Below are 18,784 nucleotides of genomic sequence, written 5' to 3'. Positions count from 1 at the left end.
GGAACACAAAATCTGGCAAGTCGTGTAGGAAAGTATACTTAGGCAGGCCAAAAAGGAATTTGAAGAGCCACTAACAAAACCCACAAAAACTAACAGCAATTTTTTTAAGAACATCAGACACAGAAAGCCTGCCAAACACTCAATGGAGAAACTGGACGATCCAGGTGCTAAAGGAGCACTGAAGGAAGACAAGACAGTTGCAGAGAAGCTAAATGAATTCTCTGTATCAGTCTTCACTGCAGAGGATGTGAGGGAGTTTCCCATATCTTAGTAATTCTTTTTAGGCGACAAATCTGAGGAAGTGTTCCAGCTAGAGGTATAAACAGAGGTGGTTTGGGAACAATTGATAAAATCAACAGTAGTAAGTCACTATGACCAGATGGGATTCACCCAGGAGTTCTGAAGGAATTCAAACACGAAACTGCAGAATTACTAACTGTGTGTAGCGGGGTGGTCACCCGCTCCTGCCCTGAGGGGTATAAAGACAGCCCTGGGAGAGGGCTGTTGCAGGGGGAAGCAGCTACTAGGTTGATTGGGAAAGCAGCCGCAGCTGGGCCATGCCCCAATCAGGCCTCAGCTGGCCCTATATAAAAGCCAGGAGCAGCCACACAGTCTCCTCTAGCTGTAGAGGGAGACAGGCCTGGCTGCAGGGAGCTAGAGAAGGTACTGGAGTGGGACAGGGCTGGGGGAAGGCCAAAGGAGCTGGGGCGCTCTGGCTTGAAAACCCCCAAGGCTGTGGCCTAGTAGAAGCCCAAATAGATACTGGGGTTGCAGGGGACAGCCCAAGGCTAGGCAGAGGCAGCAGGTCCAGACCCAACCTTGCCTATGATGAGTGGCTTATACTGCAGTCTGCCCCAGGGAGTGGGGGCTAGTTGGTGACTGGCAGTAGCCTACAACTGAGGCGAGGTGGGGATAGGGGGGTGGAGGTTCCCCGGGGAGGGAAGACCCCGAGAGTGAGGGGTTACTGCCAGGGGGCAGCACCCCAGGTAACAGGGCACCGGAGTCCAGGGAGGGATGTGGGGGCCTAGCGGTAGTGAGACACTGGCCTGTAGAGGGCGCTCCAAGGCTGGAAACGAGCTAATTCCCAAGACACCAGCAGGAGGCGCCGCAGGGGTGAGTCCCACACACTTACACTGTGACATCGACAATGGACAACTGAACCTAGACAGCACTTTCCATAATGCTTCACGATTGATGGAATCAAAAGCTTTAGTTAGGTCAATAAATGAAACAATGGGGCACTAGTGCCAGTTGTGCTCCCCTTCTGTGCGCTGGGAGCCTTCCTATTTTCTGTTCAAGAGTGAGTGCCCGCGATGGGGCTAAGGGGGCTGGAGGAAATGAAGGAAGGGGGGGTGAAATAGGACAGGGGTGGGGAATGTGGGGACAGGGGTGGAGAAGATGAGGAGGAGGAGGAAAGAGATGGAGAAGAAAAGGGGAATCGCAGGGGAAAGCCCGGTACGCGGCATCCCTCGGCAGCAGCTGGAGCTCCCTGGTTAAGCAGGCCCATCAAACCCTCACCCTCACAAGCCCTACCCTGCTGATCCCCAACCAGCTGCACCTGGACTCCCACCCCATCAAGCCCCACTCCCCCAGCACCCAGACCCTCCCACTGGGCCCTGCACCTGGAACCTCCCAACGAGCCCCTGTGCATCCAGATCTCCCACTGAGCCGCCTGCACCCAGACTGCCCCACACAGAAACCTCTCACCCCACACCTGGATCACCCCACATTAAGCCCCTCCACCCTTGGATCCTGCTGGGCTGAGCCTGGACACCCACACCTGGTGCAGAGGGGCATGGCCCTGGGGTGTTTCTGGGTCAGGCTGAGCCCTTGCACGGTGTCAGAATCAGGTGCAGTCTCACTGCCGAGTCCCTGTACCAGGGGAGGTGGGGGCTTCAGGGTGATCTCCCACCCCAATGCAGCCAGTGGCCTGTGCTCCCCACTGCCATGCTGGAGCCACATTTATTTATTGACAAATACAATGTGCAGAATTTTAAAATATTGTGCGCATAATTTTTAGGCGCAGAATTCCCTCAGGAGTAAAAGAGTTACAAAAAGATCTCACAAAGCTGGGTGACTGGGCAAGAAAATGGCAGATGACATTAAATGTTGATAAATGTAAAGTAATGCACATTGTAAAACAATCAGTACTATACATACAAAATGATGGGGTTTAAATTAGCTGTTACCACTCAAGAAAGAGATCTTGGAGTCATCATGGATAGTTCCCTGAAAAAATCTGCTAAATGTGCAGTGACAGTCAAAAAAATGAAAAGAGTGTTCGGCACCATTAGGAAAGGGATAGATAAGAGAAAATATCATCATGCCACTATATAAATCCATGATACACCAACACCTTGAATACTGTGTGCAGCTCTGGTCATCCCCTCTCAAAAAAGATATATTGGAATTGGGCGAAGGATAGAGAAGGACAACAAAATGATGGGGGGAAGGGGAGGGATGAAACAGCTTCCATATGAGAAGAGATTAAAAAGACTGGGACATCTTAGAAAAGAGACTACTATGGGGGGGGATATGATAGGGGTCGATACAATCATGAATAGTGTGGAGAAAGTGAGTAAGGAAATGTTATTTACCCCTTCACATAACACAAGAGCCGGGGTCACCCAATGAAATTAATAGGCAGCTGGTTTAAAACTAACATAAGGAAGTACTTCTTCACACAACGCAGAGTCAATCTGTGGAACCTATTGGCAGGGGATGTAGTAAAGGCCAAAAGTATAACTGGGTTTTAGAATTACTTGAATAGAACTTGTCACTTGTTGGGGTGATCTTCCAAGAATCAGCCAGTCATTGAAGTAAGGAAACACCTGGATTTTTTGTCTCCTTAGAGGAGCTGCTATACCCACCAAGCATTTGATTAATCCCCCTGGTGCTGTAGAAAGACCAAAGGGCAGGACCCTGTACTGGTAGGGGGCTGTTCCTGCCTGGAATCTGAGGTATTTCCTGTGGGTTGGAAGGAGGGACATATGGAAACAGGCATTTTGGAGGTGAAGAGCTGCAAATCAGTCCTGAAGATCTAACTTAGGGAATTAGAGAGGCCAGAATCACTCTCCTGAACTGAAAAAGCAGCTGAAGATGTGAATGGGTGCTGGATGTGAATAAAAATAGTCAAATCTCTTAGCAGGGACCTGGTACCTTCTATCCGTTCTTTTTGACATGGCCACGACTGATGCAGGTGTGGGACACAGTTTTTGCATGCTCCACTAGACCTTTATTAATGTGCCTGGTGAGCCTCCCTGGTACAGAAGGATATAGAATAGCAAAGAGTTTGTACTGCTTTTCTTGGACTACTTCCAAGGGTATATCCAAAATTTCCATCATGCTCTTCATCAGGTCCTGGAATATCTTGAAATTCAACAACTGAGGCAGACGTGGATGGATTCACTGCCTCATTTGGGGATGATGCGGAGATTGCAGCAGGGATCAGTTGCTCTTTCTCTAGCAGCTGATGTTCTTCCTCACTCTCCTTCTCCTGCCTCACACATCTGTGGCTGTACCCAACTGTCTTGCCTGAGATAACTGTCTCTTTGTGGATGGTGATATAGCCTGGAGCTATGTGATGAAGCAGGCTTCCTGAAGTATTGCTGTAAATCCCAGAGTATCCAGTAAGGCCACAGATGGTGTAGGAAAGGGTCTTGAGATAAAGGACATATGAGGGGGTTACCAGGTAGGTTCTCTATGAACCACAGGTCTCTTTCTTCTATCCCTTGAGGACTCTTTAAGAGTCCCTCCCTGAGTCCCAAAGTGGTACCTGGTACCTCAGCAGAGGAAAAGGAGTACAACTCCTCCAAGGGAAAGCCTGTTCTGTGAGGTATGCCTTGCTTCAGTAAAGGAGAGGTCGGTACTGGGGATACCCCTTTAACTTGACACACCAATGACTCCAAAAAGCTGGTGGCTTGAATATGACCACCCTCAGTGTCAAGAAAAGATGACTCACTCTGGTACTAAGTCCTTGATGGCTGGGGGGGAGGGAGAGGTGGGAAGGGGGTGTCCTAGGCTAACTGAAATTATTTAATGAAGAAAATATATAAATAAAACTAAATATATTTTCCCCAATGGTCATAAAAGGAGAAAAACCATCCTAACTACACTACCAAAATAACACATACAAACTAAGGAAAACTGTACCATTAGTGGAGAAAGCAGGCACTGCAGGATTTTTGTCTCACTGGCACAGGCAGTAAGAAAGAACTGAGGCCTGATCTACACTGGGGCGGGCGGGGGGGGGGGGGGGGGGGGGAAATCGAGCTAAGTTATGCAACTTCATCTATGTGAATAACGTAGCTAAAGTCGACGTACTTAGATCTACTCACTGTGGTGTCTTCACTATGGTGAGTCGACTGCTGCCGCTCTCCCATCAACTCCACCTGCGCCTCTCGCGCCGGTAGAGTACAGGAGTCGACGGGTTATCACATCTACACTAGACACACACTGCTCTTTATGCTCTCAGGTGTGAGAGAGAAAGGAGGGGGGCTCCAAGGGCACCTCAGGCACAGGCCCAAAATAGACACTGGTAACCAAAAGAATTTGATCTTATGCACATAGGGCTCATGCACACCAAGAGTGGAATCCATGCAGTCACAGAACAGCGGAAATATTCATTGAATACTTCTGCCATTTCTTTAACAGCAGCAATTTTACTATCCAGATCTCGTAGCAGACTTACAGCATTGCTAGGATTTCTTTTGTTTGGGGTATATTTAAAAAATTCCATCTTGTTGTCCTTAAGCCTAGTAGCCATAGATTTTTTCAATTATATCTTTAGCTTCTCTTATCAACTGCCTCAATTTACCCATTTGTGATTAGAGGGGATATTTTCCCTTTCCCTTATTGCTGCTTTCACTTTCCCTCTTAACCAGATCATTTTAAAATGAAGTCCTCTTTTGTGATTGAGGAATTGTAGTATATGGGCATCTAGTAAAATTGTCTTTAAAAACTCCCAATTATAATTGATCTTTTAAAAATTTTTCCTCTCATTCAGTTTTGCTCGTGATTGTTTTCCTCTTCAGCTTCAAAAACCTTTTAAAACCAAGTATATATAATTATTGGTTGGGACTATATATCCTGTTTGCACATAACAAATATAATTCATTGATAGCATCCATGTAATATCAAAAAACAGGGATCTCGGTCTCATGGTCATGTCATAGAATTATGCTTTCTGAAATGTCCTCAAGTGAATGTCGAAGTGCCAGAAGGATTCAGAACAAAATGGAGGGAAGAAACAGCTTTTAAAGTGTTCAATTAAAACTTATTTTGTGTAGAATGCTACCCACAACTTAGTTACAAGGTGGGATTCAGCATATCAACAAGGGATTTACTCAGTTTTCACATTAATTTCCGTGGTTTGAGCATTGGCCTGCTAAACCCAGGGTTGTGAGTTCAATCCTTGAGGGGGCCACTTAGGGATCTGGGGCAAAATCAGTACTTGGTCCTGCCAGTGAAGGCAGGGGGCTGGACTCGATGACCTTTCAAGGTCCCTTTCAATTCTAGGAGATATAATGGAGATATCCTTTTTTTTTTTTTTTTTCCAAAAATACCTTACAATGTTAATGTGTTAAAACTCACAATCTCCAAAGTAAACCCAAATTATCCAGTTGTGTTGGGGTGGGGGGGAGGGCAGGGTGGTCAAGAACCAAAGCTCAAAGTGTCCTGCCAGAGGCCACGCAGCAATTCAGTGTCAGAGCAGACACAAACTCAATTCCCAGCCCTATGCTAGATCCACCTTCCTCTAAAGAGATATCGAAAAAATGTCAAACACACAACTCTGCTGCAGCTAATGGAAATACTCTGTACACAGGGACTTACAAGAAAAGTTGCTTTGTATGGGGGTATCAAGGGCCCTCCAGTTGTTGCCTGTGTGTGAGAGCTAATGCCTTTTGGTCAAGTGAATTTATTCAGGAAAGCCTAGTATTTTCTTCTCTTCCCCTCATCTTCTCCTGCAGATTGTGGAGGGTGAACTGGGTCTAGTACTTCCCTATCTCCTGGCAGAGCACAAAAGGAGTATTATCTCTTACCAAGTCCTCAGTGATAAAATAATCCAATTGGTTAAGAAGGACAACCTAACAATTACTCCTGAAATGCAGCTAGTCCCTATTTCTATTATGGCTATCATGGAATCTGGCCTAGTTAACACACCTGGAAAAGGTTGGGAGGAGGAGGAGGAGGAGAGAAATGGAAGGAAGAAGAAGAAAACAGGAGTGGGAGGCAGCTAACTGTCTTTATATAAGTAATAAATAGAAACTGGATACCTGTTGCTATGAACACTGCTTCTGTAAGGTGGTCGGCCTTTTATGGTGGTTTGAACTCCAAGAGTTCAGGCACACTTGTTGGAAAATTATATGGATGGGAATTTCTCTAAAGTATAAACACACACAAGAGAAAAAAGAAAAATACACAATCTAGTTTATTTTAGGAAATGTGATTGACAAACAAAGATTAAACAAGACCTGGGGAAACAAGCAGAATGAAGCTGTAAACAAACAAGCTCTCTCCCTTACACACATTTTAACTGGCTACAGCAGAGGGAAGGGGTGAGGGTGGAATGTCACTCTCCCTCTCCTGCGTCTAGGCTTGGGAACCTGTTATCTAACACATGCTGGAGTAGCACAGCCCAGTATAGAGTTAACAGAATGCCTTGTGGGAGGTGCCATCATTTTCATCTCTTTTTTAAAAGGACCTGTATAGCTTGCTCTGAATAACTCCCTGGCTGCAGGTTTTGTCACCGGAAATAAGGCATAAATTTCTAACAGAGGGTAATTAACCACTGGAACCATTTACCGAGGGTCATGGTGGATTCTCCTTCACAGCCAATTTTTAAATCAAGACTGGATGTTTATCTACACTTGCAGATGTAGAGCGCTGGGAGTTAAACCAGCCCTCGGAGACAGCAGCAGGGAAAGTGCTGCCATGTGTTCACACTGTCAGCTGCAAGCGCAGTGGCGGGGCCACATTAGCAGCTCTTGCAGCGCCACAGAGAGCAGCGCATTGTGGTAACTATCCCAGTGTGCAAGTGGCTTTGGAAAGGGTTTGCAATGCCTAATGAGGCAGGCACAGCACCACATCATGCAGGTTTCCCAATCCCATTGTTCCAGAGCATCTTACTAGATTGCCAGCTGCTTTTTAAATGGGGGGATGGAGTGTGACAGGGAGTGTGTTGTGTGTATGTGTGGGGAGTGTGTGTGTTTTGGGGGACAGAAGTGTCTTGTACGTTCAGACAGCAGGGGAAACCATGACTCTGCAGCAGGAGCATTCCACAGTAATGGTTTGCTTTGTGTCCAGGAGCAGATAAGCATACTGGCTATCAGAAACAGAGTGAGCTTTGAAAGGGGATATCCCCATGCCTGCAGCCGAGTTCAAAACAATGACGAGAGTGGCCACTTCACTTCAAGGGATTATGGGACGTTTCTGGAGGCCAATCACAGTGCAGTAATGCAATGTCGTCCACACTGACAACCCAGCGCTCCAGCCAGGGCACAGCAAGCTCTATGCTTCTTGTGGAGGTGGATTACCAGAGTGCAGCAGCCACGGAATCCAGGCGCTCTAAGTGCCTTGCCAGTGCAGACACCTCAGGAGTTAGGGTACCCGAGGCTGATTTAATGCACTCTAATTTGCAAGTGTAGACAAGGCCTAAAAGATGTGCTCTAGGAACATTTTCAGGGAAGTTCTATGGCCTGTGTTTTACAGGAGGTCACAGCAGATGATCAGAATGGTCACAAAGCTGTGTTACATCAGGACATTTGCTGTCTTTACATCAGTGGTCCCCAACGCGGTGGCCACGGGTGCCATGGCATCCGCCGGGGCATCTATGTGTGCCCGCCTACTGACAAGGGAGCACCCCGCCGTCGAGGAGCGCAGCCGGCGGACAAGCAGCCGCCAAAATGCTGCCGAGAAGTGGCGACGCTGCTTGAAGACGCTGCTTCTCGGCGGCATTTCGGCGGCGACACTTCTTGGCGGCTGTTTGTCCGCCGGCCATGCTCCTCGGCGGGCGCCTGCCACACTGAAAGGTTGGGGACCACTGCTTTACATATATCAAGAGGCCTGGCATTGACAAGTGCAAATGTTACAAAACACTTTATATGGTTCATAGACAATTAGAAATAATTCTAGCAGAGAAACATCATCATCAGCAACACCACATCTCTCATAGCCTAACAGTGTCTGTTCCACCTTGCCCACACAGCTCAGTATCCTTCAGGAAATTATTGCAAGCAAGGAAGGGAAGATCCATTTCACCAAGTGAATTCAGGCAGGTTGCAACAAGCTGCAAAAATCTCTCACACAGATTGTTAGTCACTTTTCACTTACAGAAAACTCCCATTTATATGTTTAAAAAAAATACAATGAATTTAAACCTACTAGCCTCCCACAGCATAGAATCTGTGTGCCCAGTTTCAGCACAGAATTTTGATCCAGAATTTAAAAGCCCCTGGAAATAGAAATTTTACACAAAAATTCTCACAAGTGAAAGACATTCATTATACTCTTAATGAGCGTACTGAACACAAAACTCCTGTTAACTGGACAGTATATCCTCATAGAAATTACCTATGTTATATAGCTGCTACTATCCTCCCCAACAAAGACGATAGTCACACAGTTATCTTTTGGAAATATTTGGATACAATGGTGATAGGCACCAACTCTGTAGATGGAATTTCATTGCTGGGGGTACTGTGATGTTGGAGGAAGATGTAAGACAGCTTCTGAGCAGGTAAGATCATTAGAAATATTATATACCTTTCCTCAAGAGTCAGGGTGCTAATCCTACAGTTCACCAGCACTATTGAGTAGAAAAGCTGTTCTTAACAATCCTTCCCAAAAGTATACTGTGTAGGGATACTGGCAGGAATGGACACCCAGGCACTCCAGCTAGTAGGAACCAGCAACTTCCCAGCTCTAATCTATACTCCAGACACTCAGGCCCTGTGTTGACAAGTGTGACAGATTGGTGGTAGGTCTGTGTCAATCTGTGAACTCCATTTTGTGACTGTGACCGCCATATCAGATTAAGATGTCCATGTGATGGTGAACACCAGTCTAATCTTTGAGGGTGGCCTATTCTATTCATGCCCTGGTCTACACTACAAAGTTAGGTCAATGTAAGTCATCTTTGACTTTTTGACTCAAAGACTTTATCTTTGGTCCTGCTTTGAGCAGGGGGTTGGACTAGATGACCTCCTGAGGTCTCTTCCAACCCTAACCTTCTACAATTCCATGATCTTGCGTTGACCTATCTGTGCATGTCAATGCTCAAATTTCCCTAGCTGATGTAAACACCCCATTACTGTGACAGAGTAAGACCATCTTCCTACAAGGCATGGAGACATGGTCAACCTACTGAGGTTGATGCAATGCAAGTATAGCCACTTTGTCACCTCTGTTGACCCTAATAGTCCTCCAGCAGTTGTCCCACAATGCCCCAGTTCCTACGACAGTGACCACTATGGTCAGGGCCGGCGCTTCCATTTAGGCAACCTAGGCGGTCGCCTAGGGCACCAGGATTTGGGGGGGTGGCAATTCGGCGGCGGGGGGTCCTTCCGTGCTCCGGTTCTTCGGTGGCCATTCTGCAGCGGGTCCTTCACTCGCTCCGGGACCCGCCGCCGAAGTGCCCCGAAGACCAGGAGCGCAAAAGGCCCCCCCGCAGAATTGACAACGACGACCAGGAGCATGGAAGGACCCCCGCCTAGGGCGCCAAAAACCCTGGCGCCGCTCCTGACTATGGTCACAATTGTAAACTCCTTTGCCCAAGGGTCAGAGAGACTGAAAGCTGCCACCCTCCTGCTTATTTTTGAAATGCCTTTTTCTAATTGCCCTCCTCAGCAAGCACACCTAGCAGCTTGCCCTGATGGTGTTCAACTGCCCAACCAACCATGCTGACTCTGTGCACTTGACGCGCTCCTGCCTGGAGTAAACCGGCGGTATTGGATCTCCTGGATCTGTGGGGAGAAGAGGCTGTGCAAGCACAGCTACAGACCAGCTGTAGAAACATGGACAAAAGGATTGCATGGGGGATGCAAGCAAAAGGGTGAAACTGGGATCAGCAACAGCCATTGGCCATTATCTTTGAAAATTTGTGGCAATTGGGGGAGGTCCCAGACGATTGGAAAAAGGCAAATAGAGTGCCCATCTTTAAAAAAGGGAAGAAAGAAACTAGGGAACTACAGACTGGTCAGCGTCACCTCAGTCCCTGGGAAAATCATGGAGCAGGTCCTCAAGGAATCCTTTTTGAAGCACTTGGAGGAGAGGAAGGTGATCAGGAACAGTCAGCATGGATTCACCAAGGGCAAGTCATGCCTGACCAACCTGATTGCCTTCTATGATGAGATAACTGGCTCTGTGGATATGGGGAAAATGGTGGACGTGATATACCTTGACTTCAGCAAAGCTTTTGATTTGGTCTCCTACAGTATTCTTGCCGGCAAGTTAAAGTATGGATTGGATGAATGGTGGATAGAAAGCTATAAACTATAAAGGTGGATAGAAAGCTGGATAGATGGTTGGGCTCAACAGGTAGTGATCAACACCTGGATGTCTAGTTGGCAGCCGGTATCAAGCGGCATGCCCCAGGGGTTGGTCCTGGGGCCATTTTTATTCAACATCTTCATTAATGATCTGGATGATGGGATGGATTGTACCCTCAGCAAGTTTGCGGATGACACTAAGCTGGGGGGAGAGGTAGATACACTGGAGGGTAGGAATAGGGTCCAAAGTGACCTAGACAAATTGGAGGATTGGGCCAAAAGAAATCTGATGAGGTTCAACAAAGACAAGTGCAGAGTCCTGCACTTAGGATGGAAGAATCCCATGCACTGCTACAGACTAGGGACCGACTGGCTAAGCGGCAGTTCTGCAGAAAAGGACCTGGGGATTACAGTGGACAAGAAGCTGGATATGAGTCAACAGTGTGCCCTTGTTGCCAAGAATCCTAACGGCATATTAGGCTGCATTAGTAGTAGCATTGCCAGCAGACTGAGGGAAGTGATTATTCCCCTCTATTTGGCACTGGTGAGGCCATATCTGGAGTACTGAGTCCAGTTTTGGGCCCCCCCACTACTGAAAGGATGTGGACAAATTGGAGAGAGTCCAGCGGAGGGCAACGAAAATGATTTGGGGGCTGGAACACATGACTTATGAGAAAAGGCTGAGGGAACTGGGCTTATTTAGTGTGCAGAAAAGAAAAGTGAGGGGGGATTTGACAACAGCCTTTAACTACCTGAAGCGGGGTTCCAAAGAGGATGGAGCTCGGCTGTTCTCAGTGGTGGCAGATGACAGAACAAGGAGCAATGGTCTCAAGTTGCAGTGGGGGAGGTCTAAGTTGGATATTAGGAAACACTATTTCACTAGGAGGGCGGTGAAGCACTGGAATGGGTTCCCTAGGGAGGTGGTGGAATCTCTATCCTTAGAGGTTTTTAAGGCCTGGCTGGACAAAGAAAGCCCTGCTGGGATGATTTAGTTGGGGTTGGCCCTGCTTTGAGCTGGGGATTGGACTAGATGACCTCCTGAGGTCTCTTCCAACCCTAATCTTCTATGATTCTATGACTCTATGAACAGTGCCGTGTTAAAACTTAGGAGCTGTGCCAGGCATAGCACAAAGCCATGGAGGAAAACAATCTGATGCGGAGCGGCAAACTGCTTCTTTTTCAAGGAGCTGCATGATGTACTTGACAGGGACCCCACCAGCACTTTGTGTTAGGCTCCTCTGAGACATCCATGGTGGTTACAGACGCCTTCCATGAACAGGGAGGAGGAAAGGAGAGATACAGCCCGGGGTTCAGCCATGCCACGAGCCAGGACCGCACTCCACCTGTCCAGCGATTTATTTTCAAACAAATCCTGACACACCAGGGAAATTCCAGAAGAACGGAAGGTGCTAATGTTGCACCAATATTCAAAAAGGGCAAGCAGGATGACCCAGGCTGGGTTGCTAACCTGACATCAACCACAGCAAAATAATGGAAATGCTAATGTGGGATTCAATCAATAAAGAATTAAAGGATGGGAAAAGAATTAATGCCAGTCAACATGGTTTTACAGAAAATAAGTCTTGTCAAACAAACTTTATTCCACTTTTTGATGAGATACATCTATTCAGTTACCTTTATCAACCAAACTTGTAATATACTTCGGGCTTGTGTACACTTAACAGTGAAGACACTACCTATGCCAATGGGACAACTTCTCCCATTGGTGAAGGTACTCCACCTCCGTGGGAGGCGGTAACTATACTGACAGAAGAAGTCCTCCCATCAACATAGTACTGTCTACACCAGAGGTTAGGTCGGTATAACTGTGTTGCTCAGGGGTGTGGCTTTTCCACACTCCTGAACAACATAGTTATGCCGACATAAGTTGGTAGTGTAGACCAGGGCTTAGTCTTTTATAAGGTATTTGACTTCATATTGCGTGTCAGTCGCATTACAAAGTTAGCACTGTAAAATAACAAATAAGGTGCACATTAAATGGATTAAGGCAGGGTGACTGTGATTCAAAAACCTCTTAATGCCAACTAGCAAGGGGGTGCTGTGGGGTTACAGAAATCTTATGAGGCTGCTGTGCATATTCTGTTTTACCAAAGAATGTCATGCCAGGTTTCAAATGAAAGCCAGTATCACACTGGTCATCAATATAACTGTAAAATGGACAGATTCTATGTAAGGATTTATGTACACTGAAAATATGGTTTTAGCCATCTATCGCAAGGTATTAGTTACCAGCTATAGATTATGGATTGATTACTTAAGAATTCCCAGTTATCACTTTGAGGGTTGACAGGTTCTTGTCCCAAGATCAGACCCGATATTATTCCAATTGTTATATGGTTGGGAACCCCAGTGTGCACACTCACACTATAGGAACTCTTCTATATTTACAAATTTTCACCAGCTGAGGTTTGCCTCCAGACAGAGAGTATGGAATGTGTAGGTCTCTGTTGGGATGTAAATTAAGCACTGTAAGCTAACACAATGAAAGTCCCTTTATATACACAAAGTCAAATGTTAAAAAAAGATGTGAAATCACCAGGAAAGGAGCACACAGAAAAAAAATACAAAGGAGGGGTTGGGGATTATCCTGGTTAAGAGAAAAGACAATGCCCATGAGCTGAATCTTACACAGTGGTGTGTTCTATTCTTTTGGGAACAGTGGACCTGGTATTTTTGTGAGTATTTAGTGTCAAGGACTGGCTATCACAGGGAAACACTTCAAAGGGACTCAGGAACTAGGGTACCTAATGTTAAACTGCAAGGCACAGTAAGGGATGGCATAGCCCAGAGGAGAGTGCTTGAGTCATTGACAGGCTGGTGATGTTAGGGAGCTGACACCTAGCTAGGCATAAACAAGACTCACTCATGCTAGAGACGGGGGTAACAAGATGACTCTCAGTCCTGGGTACTCCAAGAACCATCATACTGACAAGTTGGAGATTTTTTTTGGCTGGTTAATTTGATTGTTGCAGGTTGGGTAGATAATGTGAGCATCATTCTTGCTATCGTGGAAACACATTTTTAAAGTTTTGCTGTTTCCTAAAGACAGCTAGACTCTGGATTCACCTAATTGCCTCTGGAAGTTCATTCCGCAGCCAAGTCCCCTCAAATGAGAATGCTTCTATGTTTCATCAAGGAGTATCAGATGTGAAACAGCATGAAGGTATTTAACAAGCCAACTCAAAGAGTTCCTCCTACACAAGCATTCAGGTCTTGAGCAGTCCAGGCAAACAACACATGTTACAACTAAGCTTAAACTTGTTCTTCATAATTTAAAAAACAATAATAGCTGCTTATTTAATTTTAAAAGCAGCAAAAAAAATCCACCCCCCCTTTCCATTTCTTATAAGGAGTCTTGAAGTTTAAATCTCCTCAGTGTGACAGATATGCTTGCTTTGATCTGCTTAGCTCTTGGAAGTCCAGGGGCTCTGGGCTGCTATCCCCATGCTGCCCAGGGTCCCCAGGGACAGCTCTGTCCGCCATTGGGGATTTTTTTCCCCCCCAAGAACCCCCTGTAACACTTCGCAAACCCCAGTTTGGGAACCACTGCTCTAGACTGACACTTCAAGCAAATAAACCGATTATCTCAATGTTGGCACCCATTTGAAAAGCACAAATCAGAAGTGCTCCTCAAGGCTAAGTACACAGGCTTGGAGCCTGCACACCCGAGACCGTCAATAAAAAGAATGAGGAGGACTTGTGGCACCTTAGAGACTAACAAATGTATTTGAGCATAAGCTTTTGTGGGCTAAAACCCACTTCATTGATGAAGTGGGTTTTAGCCCACGAAAGCTTATGCTCAAATACATTTGTTAGTCTCTAAGGTGCCACAAGACCTCCTCATTCTTTTTGCTGATACAGACTAATACTGCTACCACTCTGAAACCTGTAGACATTCAATGAGATAGCAGAATAGCTGTCTACTGTTATATTCTATCCAGGTTTTTATACCACACCCATCATCACAATATTTGAGTGCCCAATTAGTGCCGAGATACCATGCTGACAGGCCTATACACAACTCGAGAACAGAGGAATTAGTGAAACCACTAAAGCAAAACCTGGGCATTTATTTCCAAAGCAGCTAATATTAGATTAGAAGCTCTTTAGATCAAGGCCCATATTTTTCTAGCTGTGCTCTAAAGCACCCAGGACACATTTGTACACTGTACAATAATTATTGAGACTTTGACATTCTTCTGTTCTAACAGCTTCACTGTACCAAAGGAGTCATGTTGACTAATTGTTCTCTGTGGCAGATCCTGTAGCAGCAGAATGACAAATGTTCACTGTATCAGTAAGTAATTGGCTTACAAAAAAAAGCTGTTTGCTTTAGCCAACTGGAGTGGCTTATCTATATAGAGTACAGTATCTATAGTGTTATCCCGGAATTTAACATTCCTGCGTGTACCCCAGACCTTGACAGTACTGCAGTCAACCATTTCGTACATGCAGCACTGCCAGCTGAACACCAAACATCACATAGCTAGGAATAATCTTAGTCCTTTGTGAGATAAAGTCAGACAGCTGCATACTTGCCGTTTGTTAATCAGAATGGGAGAGAAAGTTATGAAAGAGATTGAACGAAGAGCTCATGGTTTAAGGTGCCCCTGACGTACTGTTGTTATGGATAGAAATATTAGAAACGTTTGGAGATAATGAGTAGTTTGTTGAAATTAGGAGAATTGGTGACCCAGCAGAGGTTGTTATATATTGACCTACTAGGAGTCACTATAGGTTATATGTTTTGTTAAAGATAGCTATAAAAGATTAGGTAAGAATAAATATCTCAGAGCAGTCCAAGGAAGCTTTTCTTCAGACAAGGAGATGACATCTAAACTCCCCGTCAGCCGGACAGAAGAGGGCCCGAAACCATCTCAGACTGTGAGTAACTCTATCTGGGATGTCTGAGAGAGAGAGAGAGCGCACGCACTTAAAATATAATAAATAGTAGTTTTAGATAAGAGCATGCTTGCTTGTATCAATCATTTATCAGATGGAAGCACTGTGTTCCCATTGATTTATTCCTGACAGCGCCTGGAGAGAAACAGTTACAGTTACTTGTGGCACCTTAGAGATTAACAAATTTATTTGAGCATAAGCTTTCGTGGGCTACAGCCTACTTCATACGATGAAGTAGGCGGTAGCCCACGAAAGCTTATGCTCAAATAAATTTGTTAATCTCTAAGGTGCCACAAGTACTTCTGTTCTTTTTGCGGATACAGACTAACACAGCTGCTACTCAAACCAGTTAGTGTTATGTTACCCCTGCTTTGGGTTCTGAAAACCCAGGGTAACAATACAGAAAAGAACCAGAAGTTCCTCTGGGACTTCTTCCTCTCCCCTCCAAGGATCCCTCTTCACAACTAGGCATAGCTGAACAGGATTCTCTTCAGTGCTTTGCTTGTGTCAACTGGAAGGAGTAAGAAGGTTGCTCAAAAGCAACACTTTTTTCCCCAGGGAAGAGCCACTCACTCCTGCTTCCTCAGATGCATGGGTTTTAAAATGTGACCCCTGACCAGCATAGAACATGCTGCCATCTGTGCTCTGTGATCTGCACTGGTTGCCTATTGGTTTCCAAGAGAAGTTCACAGTGATGGATTTGACACCAAGACTCTCCACTCATGTCATGCCACAGTTGTAATGACCCAGCCACTCCCTGTCTCTATTCAAACCCAAGTTAATGATATAGTGGCTGGGTCATTACACATATTGAATCTATTTCCCCTTGTTAAGTATCCTCACACCTTCTTGTCAACTGTCTAAAATTGGCCATCTTGATTATCACTACAAAAGTTTTTTTTCCTCCTGCTGATAACAGCTCACCTTAATTAATTAGCCTCTTACAGTTGGTATGGCTACTTCCACTTTTTCATGTTCTCTGTATGTGTATATATATCTTCTTACTATATGTTCCATTCTATGCATCTGATGAAGTGGGCTGCAGCCCATGAAAGTTTATGCTCAAATAAATTTGTTAGTCTCTAAGGTACCACAAGTACTCAAAATTAAGCGATTCTACACTGCTATGGTCCCAAAGCTGTTCTTCAGTCAACCAAAACAACCTAAAACAGTTCTATCAGATTCCTTGATGTCTTTCCCCGACAATGGTCCCAACACCAAGCCAGTGCTTGGGCAGAATGCTCTTGTCCCACTATCATGGTCCACTTCAAAGAAAAGAAAGCAAAATAAAGAGCAGATATGTAAGGCTTCTATTTGATTTTGGTCTTGTTGGAAGAGCTCATACACTTTAACAGTGACCGTGCAGAATTCTAAAGTCTGTATAAGGAACATTTTATTTCAGAATTTCTTTTGGTTGCCATTCTAAATATCCAATCACTATTCACAAAAAGAAGCTCAAAACAGCCACCCTAAAACTGAGCAGCACACTTCCATCTTTGCTTCTCTCACACCTCTTATCTAGACTTCTGTTCTGGAAAAAAGAAGTCACCTCTCCCCTTCTGGGTCTCTTATTTTGGGATGTGTTCCAATACACCTCTACCCCGATATAACGTGACCCGATATAACATGAATTCAGATAAAATGCAGTAAAGCAGTGCTCTTGGGGGGGGGGGGGGAGCTGGGGGGGCTGCCAACTCCGGCGGATCAAAGCAAGTTCAATATAACGCAGTACGATTTTTTGGCTCCCGAGGACAGCGTTATATCGGGGTACAGGTGTATACACAGGATCATGCCAGTGCTCTTTGCAAATAGCACAATGAGTTACTAAGAACTTAGCCACTAACTCTGCTGCACCTTTTGGTGACAGAAGGAGGAGGAAAGAAAATCAAGTAATTTGTTTCTTCTCCCACATAACACCTGCAGAAAATGGAAGAACAGCAGAGTACTGTAAAACTATTACTGCCTGGGAACTACCAAGTCATTAATTGCTTCTCTACTACTCAACATGCCAGGGACATCTGGCCACACATGCCTCCACTGTTCCTCCTTTTTAGGAGCAGAGCCAGAAGAAGGAAACACAATTTCCTCCCTCTTAGTTATCGCAACAGCATACACTTCTTCCCTATGTTTACATTTCACAAATTCTGCAGCTTTCCTCCTGACATTTCACAATGCAGAGCACACCTCAGAAGCCCCAAACTACAGACACAGAGCCTCTGACGTACTGTACGCTCTAGGGATGACTGCACTGGTACACTTCTCTACTATATATTATCACTAAGCAGTATGCTTGTCATCTTCTGCAGTTGCTGGAGAAAAGGACCATGGAGTCTCCAAACAGAAACTCCTCTTTTGGCCAGGGGTGGAAAGGAATCTGGCAAGAACCTCCTCCTAGATCAACATGAAACTAAACCTCTTCCAAGTGTGTGGCCACAAAATGGAGAACAAAGGGCTCCGTGTAACTCCTTAATGGCAGCGACAAGCCATCATTTTGGCACCATTCTCCCAAATGCACTCAGGTCATAGATAAGTTACTCACTTGAGACCACAAGACAGAAACACTGTGCAGACAGAGGCTCGTGTTACAACGAGACAACAGTGAGGAGCAGGAATCCCCTCCTTGGCCGTTTAAAAGAGGCAGTAAAGCCGGACACCGTTTGCACCAGACTGACCTAAAGCCCCAGGTCGTGCTGCTGCTGCTGCGGTTTCACCGATCACCGCCCAGGCCTGGCCGCTGCTGCGGACACCGGGCCCGGTTCGTAGTTTCCGGGCGTTACAACGGCCCAGTGACGTCCATGCTGTTCCCCATAGCCGCGATCTCAGCACGAGCCTCACGTGGCCGGTGCCCCCCCCGACCCCCCCCGGAGAGGGGCCAGTTGGCGGCGAAATCCCAGCGGCCCCGGAGCCCGATCGAACCAGCGGCACCAGCGCGGGCTGGTTTCAGGGGCGGGTTTCGCGCCTGGCTTCACGCGGGTCTGGCTCACCCCGCGCCGGGCCGGGCCGGGCCCCGCAGAAGACCCGCCGGCTGAGACCTGCGCCCCGTCCGGTCGGGGCTCGGCGCGGGGACAGGGCTCGAACGGCCCCGCGCGCGGAGAGCCCGCAGGACCCCGGGGCCGGGCCGGGCCGGGCCGCCCAGCAGCCCACGCTGGCGCCGCGCCGCCGAGAGCGGCAGGGAAGCGGCTGAAGGTCCCCGGAGCAGGGCCCACTCACCAGAGTGATCGTCGTCGTCGTCGCCATCTTGTCCAGCCGGCCCTGGGCCCCGTCGCCGCCTCCTCCTCCTCCTCGGCGGGAATCTCGCGAAAGGTCAGCGCCTGCGCGGAGCGTAGGGGAACTCTCGCGGGATCTTACCATCGGCTGCTTTAGACGGGAACTCT

The 18,784-nt window shown here is 46.6% G+C and overlaps 1 protein-coding gene across 12 annotated transcripts in view; it reads right to left on the bottom strand.

The window, feature by feature from the left end:
* The window catches only part of PUF60 (poly(U) binding splicing factor 60), a 47,919-nt gene extending 29,135 nt beyond the window's left edge, over positions 1-18,784 (bottom strand). For 4 of the 12 annotated variants that reach the window (XM_042861282.2, XM_065582368.1, XM_042861283.2 and 1 more), the window contains exon 1: positions 18,621-18,760. Coding sequence is in view for 4 of the 12 variants with exons in the window: in XM_065582366.1 (XP_065438438.1) it covers positions 18,621-18,647 (27 nt within the window). In the remaining 8 variants the exon portion in view is untranslated. Of the gene's footprint in view, positions 1-6,275; positions 6,382-18,082; positions 18,323-18,620 lie in introns of those variants that run through there. The other 8 variants (XM_065582362.1, XM_065582369.1, XM_065582363.1 and 5 more) reach the window with 6 other exon arrangements.

The sequence above is a fragment of the Chrysemys picta genome, chromosome 2 (genome assembly GCF_011386835.1).
Source record: "Chrysemys picta bellii isolate R12L10 chromosome 2, ASM1138683v2, whole genome shotgun sequence".
In the NCBI taxonomy this organism is placed as follows: Eukaryota; Metazoa; Chordata; order Testudines; family Emydidae; genus Chrysemys; species Chrysemys picta.
The sequence above is the reverse complement of the archived record's forward strand: the minus strand, read 5'-3'. Positions and strand labels throughout refer to the sequence as shown.